Here is a 13,085-nt window from a genome sequence, read left to right as displayed (position 1 = left end):
ATTTTATTATTTTTTTTTCTTAGCGTTTAGTGTGTAATTTTCTGTGAGTCCCAACATCGCCCTCTGCTGTCTTATGCCTGCAAGAGCCACACAAGTCAGCCAGAGCCTGGCAAAAAGCAGTACGGGTGAAAACAGAAGCTTTGGGGAAGGCTTCAAGAGGAGTTCAAACCAGAGTAGACATAATGATAGTGAAGAAAGGTGAGGAACCAACGAACTCCAACTCCATCCATTTCAGTACCAATACCATGCAAAGCAGTATAAACTGTCAGGTTTCTCTGCCGATCAGGGCCTCATGTCTAGAAGCTGCAGTAGTCCAGAGCAGCAGGTCTGGTTTGCACACTGGTGCATGGGATGAATTAGACAACTAGGACAAATTATGGCTTTTTTTTTACTATTTCATTCCCTGCACATTAGGGAAATTGTCTTTCCAAAGAGGATGGTGAAGCACCCAAGGTACCACGAGTGCATTAAGAGAAAAAAGGCAACTAATAAGAAGAAATGACTGAAGTTTTAGATCAAGTTAATATATTTCCCACCTTTGAACCTGGTGGACCAATGTTGCCTCCTTCTCCCTGAAACAGAGACACAGTAAGGCTCAAATATCAAAATGAACAGTAATCACAAGGATTTTAAACATGTTTTACTTTCCTTGCAAACAAACAGACTGAATGGAGTGAAATTATTAGTAAAAATAGGACATTTTTTTGGTAAAGTGACGCTCAGCATACATTTGTGAATTGGTTCTGGTGGTTTTATCTCCCAGTTGCCACCCACATCTTAGTTTCTGGTCACCACCCATGATTTTTGTTGAGCATCTACCAAGCCACACTCCTGAACTTTCATTTTGGTGTCTGAAATCAGCACACGGTAACATTCCCCACGTCTACCAATGCCACAATGATTTTGTGCCTCCACAAATGACCCACCATCTTCCTTAAACACAATTAACTCAGCCTACACCACACTACTGCTCTCCCCATCTACCCAGCCACTCTGTCATAACATGAGCAATGTAATGAGTGGTGCACGGTTCCACATTCAGGCCTGATTCTGCAGTACTCTAGCTCTGAGTAGACATGATTCCTTGATTTCACTACAGACAGAGAACTTGCAATTTAGTTTATTTCATATGAGATAGAGAATATAAACATGAATAAATCAGTAAGGAGCTACAGCCATTGCCTCAAATGTTATTTTTATGCTTCCTGTCTAAAAGACAGGAGTGCTTATACTCATGAATGCATGAAGACTGTTAGACTGTTTTTTAATGAAAATAGTTTTCATAATAATAGTGAAAACAGAATTTGGATCTATACTTACTTGCTAAGAAAAAGAGAAAAATTTGATCACAGCAGGCCTTCTCTGGCAGCTCTACTAGTCTGGGGTATTTGATGGACAAGAATGTATGAAACATAACTATGTGTTAAACTACACATGATGTATGAGCTCTTAGTTTTTGGAAGTGAGTGGTTGTTATGTTTTGCCACTGTTGCCTAGTGAAGTCATTTATAACCATGAAAAGTGGGTGTAAAATTCATCCCCGTGACAATGGTAGTGTGTTATAACCACTTTCTATTAATTTTGCTGTAGGGTACCTGATTTTGTAAGACGTCAGGCAATAATGTGTTCCTTTCTGTGTCTCTGTGACCTTGGGGATGAATGACTCAAGATTAAACAACTAAAATCTTAGTGTAGGTGGTGGTGAAGTCTCTTGGCCAAGGTTGATGACTATCTTTTCAGTCCCAGCACAGTTCCTAAATGCTGGGAATCATGCTTACCTCCATTTCTGAAGTCTTTGTGAAACAGTATTTGCACCATACTTTAGAACCAAAATTTCCAGTTAAGGGCAGAGAATAAATTTGTAACAATATATATATTTTAAGCATGGACACTCGGCATGTCCATAAAGCAGCATCATGTGATAGCATGTCTATTCTAGACAGTCTTTTGCAGTATCATTCACTAACACATGCTGTGCAAATACTTGAATTTTTCACTCATAAATAATGTTGTTCTCCAGCATTAACAGGAGCAGTACCCAATGGAGAGACTTTATCAGCCCTATAATCGGATGTGTATAGACCCTAGTTGTAGAGGTCTGGCCAGATACGAATTTGCCCTTTTTTTCTGTTTTTTTTTTTTTAATCTCTGCATTTTTTTCTCATGGGTTACTTAACTAATAGCAGCATCAACGTGGAAAAATTCAGTCACTACTGAGCTCAAATAAAAACCAAGGCATAGTAGTCATGGCATCTCCCTTCTTTCTCTCAGCATCTTCTAGAACATTTTCCTATCGCTTTCTGGGATCATGCCAGAAGGTCTCTTTCTGCAGGTTTCTCTTTCAACAGCGTATGTGTAACCTCTTGGAAACCAGAACGGTGTATAAATAAACAACAAAGAGAAACTACCAAATGTCCTAAAAAATTTAAACAAAAATGCACCAAGTACCTTGGAATGTAATGGCTCAGCTGATACTTGCTCACTGTTCTGGTGTGGATGTAAAATAGTTCTATTAATACACATTCTGAGTGGATACACAGTGTGAACAGGAATAACATTAGTCCCATACTTAGTCAGTATATGAATGTTAAACAAAAGCTGTTTTGTTAAGGCAAATTCTGGGAATATAGAAAAAAAATATAGGCAAAAGCAAAATAGGTTAGCTTTCAGGTGTTCCTTGTTGTACAGGATACCTTCAGTCCTAATGGCCCACTCTGTCCATGTCTTCCTGCAAAACCCTATAAAATTACATTGAATTTACTGTGAAGTCCACATAGCCTTTCATAACAAATTTTCTCATAAAAAACCCTAATTCATAAACCCAACAAAAACCCAAAAAACAATGTTGGAGACCAGTAGTATCAATGGAGAGTAATAAAATGTAAGCACTGTTTTAGAGTTGTTGTTCTAATAAATACTGCCATGCTCTACATTATCATGCAAAGATCTAAAGATCTTTTTTCTTTCAAAGACAACTTTAATCTTCTCACTGCATACTATACATATTTTTAGAAAATATGAGAAATAAAGCTGTTCAAGTGCATTTGTTGCAAGGGATTGCTTTCAATGGCATACAATTTTTTTAATTTGCCTCCTTGGCTAAAATTAGGATATGTGATGAGTTTAAAGACAACATGGTGTTGTCTTGCTGGGTTTAAAAGTAGCTTGAAACAAACATTTGGGGATGCAAATCCCTCTCTTGTCTCTATATGGTGACATGAGTTGTAACATACAATTATGACTCTGATGGTAAAATGAACAACAGTTCATTATCAATCATTTTAGAAAGTTGAATGGAAGAAAAAGAATTCGACAGAGTGATTGAGTTTTCTTCTACCATAACTGAAGGTCATCATCATCACTTTCTCCAAATTTGGGTAGCAAGATTTAGTCTGTCAAAGCTATGCTTTGAAAGTTTGAATGTTTCTTTTGGACTGAGTGCAGGGGCAGGACTTCTGAAGACCAAACTAGAACAATGCAGACAGCTCTGGGAGAAGGAATGCTGGATAATTGCCTGCTTTAGGGAAGGCACCACAGGCTGCATTTTTGATGTTATTGCTGAGAATAAGGATAAATCTAAATGTTCTGGTAAGAACTGATGCATTGTATTCCCATATTCCCTACTTGGTGTTTTAAGGCAGCCCACACTACCAAAAATCTCCTAAGACACAGTGATAGAGGAAAAAACATCCCTTATTCTGGGACATTGCTTCCACACTCCTGGGAACATTTCTTTAGTTTAAAAGTGGCATTTCAGATTACGCACATTTGATTGTTAAACTATGACATTTCGATTTCAGTAATATATGTAATTCATCTTCATAAACAAGAAGGGCATCTGTAAGGGTAAAACAGGAAATAGAGAGCTAGATAATAATAATAAAAGAATATTTTATCCTTTGCCCTCTCAAAGCAGAATCTAAAATCATCACCTAACTAGGCATCAGAGAAATATCATTCAGATTCTTTGGAGGACACAGTTATTGTTATGGTATTCTAAAGCAATTGCATCCCATGCAGTGACTCCAAATCTACAGCTGACTGGGGCTCTCTGTTTTCAAAAAGCAGAGAGCAGGACACGAAAAACAACTTAAAAACCAAGCAATGTTCCCTTCTTCCAAAGCATCCACTTACCTTTGGCCCTCTTGATCCTGGAATTCTGGATTCACTTAATGGGTCAGTGCTACCTGATCCTTCCATGTCCTAATGCAAGAGAAAAAAACACTATAGAATTTGTCATTTGGTTGGTTTGTTTGCTTTGGTTTGTTTGTTTTGTTTTGTTTTGGGGTTTTTTTTTTGTTTGTTTGGTTGGTTGGTTTTTTGTTTGTGGCATTTTTTTTTGTTTGTTTTCCCAACTACTCTGTTTTGTGGAGTCCTGTAGAAAGCTGGAAAGATACTGAACAGAAATATATTCGTCTTTTCTCATGAACCCTTTTTTGACCAATATATGATATTCTGGAGATAGGCTCTGCTCAAATGCAATAAGGACATGTTGATCTCCCTTACAGAAACTCTGGTCTTTACAGTCTTGCCAATTTACCAATCCATGTCAGAACCAGGAGCTGCCAGTTCTAAAGCAGCCAAAGAAATAAAATTGCAGACTGCTGTAATAATCTGTTTTATCCCCAGCACCACCACAGCCATATATTCCTTTACCTTGCCTTATTCTTGATCTAGAATTTGTCAGACTGTACTTCAAACCATTTGGATGAACCATGCCAGAAGGAAATTGTTCATTTGCTTTTAGCTGCAGTTTTAAATGCAGCTGCATGGGCTTAATTGTTTCTTTTTTTCTGAAAAGGGAAAATCTTGATCTTTCTTTGCTCCACTTCGCTGCTCACAGCCACACAGCCTTCATTTTCAACATCAGTGCCATGTGTTTAATCCTCTCACTTTGTGTGAGTCACTTTAAATCACGTAAATGGCAGAAAATACTTTACTTTTTGAGGGTGGGATGGTTCTCTGGAATGTTAGTAAATTAAATTGGCTTGTGGAAGTATTGATGGAACACTGGATGTTAGTGCTTGTGAAGGGCAGGCATGTGCCAAGAATGGCTTTAGCTAGTAGCAGTAGCAAAGCAGAATCTCTTCCTCTTAGTGACAATGAGACCTTGTATCAGCTTATCATGTTTAGAGATCCTATACTTCTTGCCTACTTAGCTTTTTGCTAGTTAGTGACTTGAAATGGCTCAGATTACCATAGGTCTGATGCACTCTGGAGATGGTGTCAAGGTAAAGGTGGAAGACCAATTAGATCAGCTTATGCTGCTATGGAATGACAACCTAATGCCCAAGTTATGGAAAACATCAACAGATCTGACTCCAGTGAAGAAGTCTTTTGCCCCTTCTCATCAACTCCATGAGAGCAAAAATAAAAGAAGCAGAAAGAGTGCACAGCTGGAATCAGGTCCTTCCTTTCAAGGACCATGGTGGGAGACATTGAGTCATCAGATTGGTTAAAGTCCTTTCATGCAACTCCACCTGAGACTGAATTATTCAGACTTCTATTTTGCTTCTCCAACAGCTATCGGTGTGTCAAATATCAATACATAATCTGCTGATATTTTTGCCCTGTTTAACTAAATACTTGCTACTTATATTAAACCACAAGCTATGCTTCTGAGTCCTTCTTTCCCTTGCTTGTCTGTGCCAATATATTTTTCCCTTTAAGTGAGTGCTTGACACTTGCTTTGTATTACACACCATCGCTTCTGACATCTGCATGTTTTTAATGGGTTTACCAGGTACCTTCTGCAGCTCAAACTGTTTTTTTGGCAAGCGTAAGTGCCGGCAAACCCCATGCCATTTGGTTTTTGCACATAGCTGATCACAGATGCTAACAAGTGCTAACAGGAATGTTTCACAGAAACAGCCTTACAGCAATAAACAGACTGCCAACCAAAAGGTAGTGTTGCCCTGATGAACTGGCAGACCAGAGTGCTGCCTTAACAGATGGCAGGGGTGAGCATCCAAAAGATCAGCTAGAACTAGCAAGCCTGTTAACAGTTATATTCCTCTCCGGGAAAAGACAATCATGCTAATTCTGTTTGGAATAGATGAAGTCCAAGATGAAGCCAGTCAAGATACTGCTACTGCAGTTAGAGCTGGGATCCTTCTGTGTTTGTGTCCGTAAAACTGGGGACTTCCTGTTTCCACTCTCTTCTGCTCATCTGCTAACTTTACTCCACTGAGACCTAGGTATCAGAACTGACAGAGTTTGGTCCTAAATACCGATGTACTGAGGAACTCTGGTGGCACAATGAGGCAAAGCTGCCTTCTACTCAAATAGTGTGAATGGGGAAGATGAGAATCTCTTAACACTGGATCCTCAAGGGTCACAGAAGATGACTCTAAGTCAGACAAGCCATCATCCTGGGCTAAAACTCAGACCAGGACTAGGATGAATATGTGGCTTACCATTGTCCTTATCTCCTTCGGAGACAAAGACATGTTTATTCAGGGGAAGAGTCTATACTAGCCTTTATGGTGCGCCTAAGTTAAGGCAATGGAGTGTTTGTATGCTCAGACTTTATGCTGTTCCTTGCTAACAATTACAGTGCTGGTGATTAAGAACTTGTGAAATGCTTGAGAGATTTTTCATTCATTAAAAGCCACTGACATCAGTGAGATTATTAACCAGTAATGAATACAGTACAACATTATTTAGTTGGACACCAGAAACCAGAATATGTCTCTGAACAAGAATTAGTGGTCACCTCTGTTCTTGGAGTACTTGAAGTGTCTCTAGAGTAAAGAAAAAAGAAATACAAAAGAGGCAAATCCTAGGAGAAATGTGTGAGTAAACTGGCATATTTTAAACATCACCACTTTACTGAAGCAGTTCTACAGATCGCCACAGTTTTGGTTGGACACTGTTTATTTCTCTGCTGAAACTGCCCTCAGTTTCTATGCAAACTTGTATTATACCCCATGATGTAAAAACAAGAAGACCCTGGAAAGACTTTCCTGAGCTAAACACCTAAATTACAAATGAAAAATGCATGGAAATATTAAAAAAAGGATGACTTACATGTCAATGCTGATACAGGCAATTTTCCAGCCTCTCTTCATAAATATGTTAATGCAGCAGCTATTGCTTTCGAACCTGAGTGTACTCCCTTTGCCTTTCTTTTCTGCAAAGCCACTTGCTGCTCCAAATTGAGCAGTTCTCAAAAGACATGTTAAACTCAGTTTGAGCTGGCCAGATGTCATATTTTAAAGTGATGAAGATACTTTCAGAAGCAGAAAAAGCAGCATCTGCAATTTATCATTTTTTGTTCTGGTTTTCCTTTTTTTTTTTTTGTTTTTTTTTTTTTTAATAGAACACTTTTCATTTGAGTAGAACAGACCATGAGGTCAGAAATGTCCAACATCTGTCTCTGTGTTTACGTGCTACGTAAGTGACATGCCTAAACTAAACTTGTAGCCTCAAGAATGACAGCGAGGGATGTCATAGCTTAAGGGGACCTGCGATTTGATTTCAACAAATACTGTCAGGTCTCTATATGTATTTAAATCATTGCTTTAAATTATTTACATGAAAAAAATAGTGTTGAAGTTTTCCCTTGTAGTGCAGTATTTGAGTATTTTATATTAGCAATGATATAAACATCAAAAATAGTATCTGATTGAATAGTTTCATGAAAATTGCCCCAATAAATCTATTAATTCCATAGTCTAGCATGGTCAATTATATGGTCAAATGTAAATGCAATTGTAGGCAAATTTCAATCTTGAAATTACTGTCATCTGTCATCAGTTCAGCTTCCTCTGAAGGAAGTAGATCCAAAGCTACTACAAACTCCATGACAGCAAAATACCTCAAATCCCAAACTGTAGCTCAGTCCTGGGGGTCCAGGAGGTCCAGGAGGTCCAGGGGGGCCAGGAGGTCCTGGTGGTCCAGGTTTCCCAGGAGACCCAATAGCACCAGCTTCTCCTTTAGGGCCTATTGATCCAGTGTCTCCAGTATCACCCTAAAATAAAAGGTCAATCTATTGGTAAACAGAACATGAATAAGTAAATGCAAGTAAGTAGAATCACAGAACCATAGAATGTTTTGTGTTGGAAGGGACGTGAAAGATCATGTGGATCCAACCTCCCTGCCATGGGCAGGGATACCTTTCTCAAAGCCCCATCCAACCTGGCCTTGAACACTTTCAAGGAGGGGGCATCCCTCTGATCATCTTCATGGCTCTCCCCTGGACCCACTAAAGCAGGTGCATGTCTTTCTTATGCTAGGGGTCCCAGAGCTAAACATAGTACTCCAGGTGCGGTCTCATGAGAGATGAGGGAAAAACCATCTCTCTCAACCTTTTGGCCACACTTCTCAGAGAAGTACAGTGGCTAGCTGAGAAGCCAAGTTTGCCAGCTTCATTAGTTTTCACAATAATAAAGTTTTACTCTTTTCAGACCTTTTCAGTGACATGTTTTATTGCAGTGAAACAGTTGTCCTATAAAGAAGCTTTTTTAATTTTTTTACCTTTGGACCAACAGAACCAGGAAGACCTTTATCACCCTGTAAAAGAAAACCAATCCTAATTACTTACAGTAAGAACATTAAACACACAACAAAAACACACTCATGATATTTTTACTTAATTCAAATGCCCACAGATTTGTTGTTTAATTTTATATCATAATGTTCTTTATATGAAACACTAGACCTCTTAGTTAAAAAGAAAACAATCTGTGATTCAGGAGTTATAGCAACAAATGAATAGCTCTGGTCTGGTTGTCTAGGGCACCATTCCGAACAAGGGATATGACGACTGATATGATTTTAAGGCTTCTCTGCAGCAATCAAGTTGATTTGCTTTTTTAATTTTCTTAGATACTTTTTTTTCCACTTCTAGTTCTTGCAGTGGACAGAAATTCATGGCACGCAAATACTTCTTTTCCAAATTGCACTGAATCTAACAGAATTAATTGTTATACTGGCAAGCTCCTGTCCTTACTCATTCAATAGAAATATTGCTCAAGTGAGGTATGAAAAAAATGAATAAGGACTAGGATTAAAATTATAACAATGTTTTCTTCCCAAAGTAATGGCAAAACTCCCACCAAATTTCACTCCAAGGAATAAAGTGACTTTATTTTCAATGCAACCTGCAGTTTCCCCCCATAATCATCTCTGGATTAATCTGGAATAATGATTAAAAATAGAAATTGCAATATAGGTTAAATCCAGATTTTTAGTAGAAATGGAAAAATACTATTATCCCAAGGTGCTGGGGATTGTATTGATCAGGTGCAAATATGTGGTGCCACAATTCTAACTAAAATTTCATCAAATATACACAATGCAGAAAACAGGCTCAGAAAGGCAAAACATTGGAGGTTTTGTCCTTGTTTTTTGAAGATTATGCCCTTTGTGAACATTTAATCTTTCTTCCAATTACTTCCCTTTCCATGTTAGTCTCTTCCTATAATATGTGATTCAGGATCAGTTAATTTCAGCTAGACTTCTTTCTATTCTCAGACTTCTTTTTATAAAACATGTATCACTGATTACAATGGACACAAGATTTTGATGCCTGCTTTGTAACATATATACTGCATCTTCTTGATAGCTGCTAGTTCCAGCGTGTGCTGCAGTTTTACCAACCTCAGGCTTTTGAAATCACAACTCAGATTTTTCATCCTCCAGAGGAGAATTTTTTAAAAACCTCTTGTGATTTAAAAAAACCCAACAAAACAATATTCTGTCCATTTCATTTCCCTTACAGTGTGTCAGCTTTCAATGTACGCTTGGGAATGTATTTTCAAGATCTTGTGAATGGACAATGGTGCGAAAGCTCAACAGAGGATGACATTTTCCTGGAGTCTTTGTCTCTATCTTCTCCACAGTCTTCTTGAAGTGGAGTGCAGAAAAATGGATGCGGTATTTCAAATAGAGACTCACTAGCCCTCATTAAAGGGTTATAATTATGTCTTTATATCTGCTGAGCATGTTTTTGCCTCCTTTTCCCCAGATTAGATGGTTTGAGCTTCTTCAGCCTCTCCTCATCAGACATGTACTCAAGGCCTCTGGCTATCTCCATAGCTCTTTGCTGCACTGTCTCTGTCTTGTCCACATTCTTCTTAAAATTGGGTGCAAACAAATGGATGCAACAATTTGGGGAAACTTAAAAAAGAGAGGCAATTCTGCAATATGTAGTTTTTGGTTCTATGGCAACACAAGAAAATCTATCTGCTGGATGCTATGATCCCTTGCTTTCATCTATATGTTCCCCACTCCTCCCCTTTTTCTAGATAAAGTACTCATCTGATCAAGCATGAAGCCAGTCAGTGCAGCAAGTAAATAGAAAACTAAGTACCTCCTTGCTGCCAGGTTAGGATGCTGAAATGTCTCATTAAGGGGTGAGGGAAAGCTGGAACTACCACAAATGTGGGAGTGGGATATCCTAGCTGGGGGCAGCAGCAGTGGAGTAGTCAGCAGTTAAGGCAAATATGGGCTGCTGCAGGGAATATGCTGACAGTCTGTGCCAATCTGGACTAGCTGGAGTTCTTTCTTTCTCCCCAAAAGTAGCTCATACTGAATTTTGAATACCGCATGCTGCAGAAAATGAGACTGTACCCAACACAGAATTCTGGATTTCTGAATATGCCTTTTTGGGATACATTCTAATAGGCTATTAGCAGCCATATTCAATTAAAACCAATTGAAGCCAGCCAACACTGCATTGCAGGGACAATTATTTATGATTTTTACAGCCTAGAATTGACAAAGGTTTTCCACTGAAGTGGGAGCAAGACAGGCTTACCTTTTCTCCCTTGCGTCCTGGTGGGCCAGCCACTCCATCAAGACCAGGCGGACCTTGAGGACCCTGTAGATGATAGTAAATCTAAAGCAGGTGCCACTTGACAGTACAAATATTTTGGATCAACTGGTGATACAGCATTATGAAAGACGAATGTGTAGCACCAGGCAGCACATACCACCATTAAGTTCTAACATTTGTGTTTCTTGTCTTGAGGGTTTTGCTTTGTATCAAAACCGTATCTAAATATATTTCAAATGATACATATATAAAAATATAAATCAATCACAAAATAATACAAAATAATATAAACCAGCATAATGTAAATATAAAATTAGTGTGAAAAATAGTCTATCCAAGCAGGTTTTGACAACACTACTACAGATGTGATGGGGGTTGATGGTGGCACATCAGCCACCATCAGCAACCCATCAGCTGGCAGCACACCAGCACTTTTGGAAATCTCAGTGCCAGATGAGTGCTAGCTGAGAAAGTGATGGTATTGACAAAGTCAGAAAGTGGTCCAGGTTTTCTGTGTTCCTCACTTTAATTTTGCCTTGAGAAATGTATTTTTAGGTCTTCACCCAATTGTGTTGTATCCATGACATAGCATGCATTTGAGTGAGCAGCCTGGCTGGGAAAAAATGGCTTTGTAGGGTCAACCAATCAATCAGTACAGTATTGAAGTCCAATCCTCAGTAACTATACATGCAAGAAAGGGAACAGTTACACACATATTTATATGCCCTATGTTTTTTTACTGATAGCCTTTCATTAAATTTACAAGTGTACATTCTGGCCTCTGAGAGTCTTTTATCCATTTGTTTATTCATCTATTTTAGGGAAGGGTATATATGGCTGCAGAAGGAGATGGAAAACATTATTTTTCTCTGGTGTTTTCAGAATAGTCACGAAGGCCTCATTTTCCCTGTACTCCTTACCTCCTCCTCCCTCCATTTTTTCCCTTTAGATGCACTGTATGTGATAAAATAACTAATCAATTCTTTTTAATATTAAAAGGAAATATTTTCAGTATGCTTCAAATATAATCATGTTGTATTTTGCAATGATTACATAGACAGAGGAGGATTAGAAGAGAGGTTGGGCTAACAACAATAATTGTTCTAAATTTTAGTGACTATTTTCTCTTAAGTGCTTAGCAAGTTTAAGTTTCATTGCTCCAAAATTGCTTGTTTCCTTTACAGCTTTTGAGTAGTCTCTCTCATGTAGCTAGCAAGCAACACTTGCAGATTTGTTATTCACTTCAGGGTGTATTCATTCATTTGTGAACTATTTTTAAAAAATTACCATAGAAAATATCCATATACAATGCCATGAAGCACTTCAATTTCATATAGCATTTAGAAAATACGTATTTAATCAGATCAATATTGCATCAGTACCAGACGCAATGTAGAGCAGTTAGTGAAGAGGTATTTCCCTTTACAAAAGGCAGCCTTTACCCAAACATTTCCAAGACATGCTTCTCATCAGAAGAGATATTACATCACAAAGTTCTTGATTTAGGAGGGACTTCAGCCTGCACACAACTTCAAGTAATTGGCTACTCTTCTGAAATTAGGATTTGCAACTGAAAACCTTTAGTTATGTGTTACTGAATGAGGATTCCCATCCAAAAAGTTTTGTTGTGAATGGACCTCATCTTTTCTTTTTTTTTACATTTTTAAATTTTGCTTTTTTTTTTTTTTTTTTTAGAATTTTTATCTAAACATAAAAAAAAATCTTCTTTTATGGGAAGACATGCCTAGTCATAGAGCAAACTGCTTCTGATGCTAAAAGTCTTCATTTCACTAAAAAATGATTTTCAATTTTAAGTATATGAGCACTTGGGAGCAACACTGGCCTTATGTTAGAAGGCAGAAGACCTATAATTATTCTCTGAGGATACTGTGGTTCTGAAGATACTGTAGTTCTGAGAAATGTTGCCAAAATAGGTATTTTCATGACAGGTCTCTGCAGGACTTTTGAGAACACTTGATACTCTTCCTAAATCCCAGAGGATTTTTTGTGGTTTTTTGCTAGGTTTAAGCCATTCATTCAGTGACGAAATAGCTTACTTTCAGACAATTAAAATACAAAGTAAGGTAATCAATTGAAAGCAAGGAAAGACTAGCCAGGTGTTGCATTTATGTAGAAAAGCTATGCCTTTTTCCTAGTTATATTATAGAAGGACTTATGTTCATGCTTAAAGTGAGACAAAAGGTACAATGAAGCATATGTCTAAACTGCTGCAGTGCCATGGTCTTTAGCACATGCCATTCTCTTAGTCTGAAGTATTCATAGCACTTAGTGGGAATAAGTGTCT

The 13,085-nt window shown here is 38.0% G+C and overlaps 1 protein-coding gene across 1 annotated transcript in view; it reads right to left on the bottom strand.

The window, feature by feature from the left end:
• Positions 1-536: 536 nt before the first annotated feature.
• LOC104407220 (collagen alpha-1(XVIII) chain-like) overlaps positions 537-13,085 on the bottom strand; it is a gene marked incomplete at its 3' end in the record, with an annotated part of 34,532 nt that continues 21,983 nt past the window's right edge. The window contains exons 11-15 of the mRNA XM_010016440.1: positions 10,763-10,825; positions 8,479-8,514; positions 7,820-7,972; positions 4,135-4,203; positions 537-572 (exon numbers count right to left, since the gene is read on the bottom strand). Coding sequence (XP_010014742.1) covers positions 537-572; positions 4,135-4,203; positions 7,820-7,972; positions 8,479-8,514; positions 10,763-10,825 — 357 coding nt within the window. The remainder of the gene's footprint in view (positions 573-4,134; positions 4,204-7,819; positions 7,973-8,478; positions 8,515-10,762; positions 10,826-13,085) is intronic.

Source organism: Nestor notabilis, unplaced genomic scaffold (assembly GCF_000696875.1).
Source record: "Nestor notabilis isolate BGI_N333 unplaced genomic scaffold, ASM69687v1 scaffold13576, whole genome shotgun sequence".
In the NCBI taxonomy this organism is placed as follows: Eukaryota; Metazoa; Chordata; class Aves; order Psittaciformes; family Psittacidae; genus Nestor; species Nestor notabilis.
The sequence above is the reverse complement of the archived record's forward strand: the minus strand, read 5'-3'. Positions and strand labels throughout refer to the sequence as shown.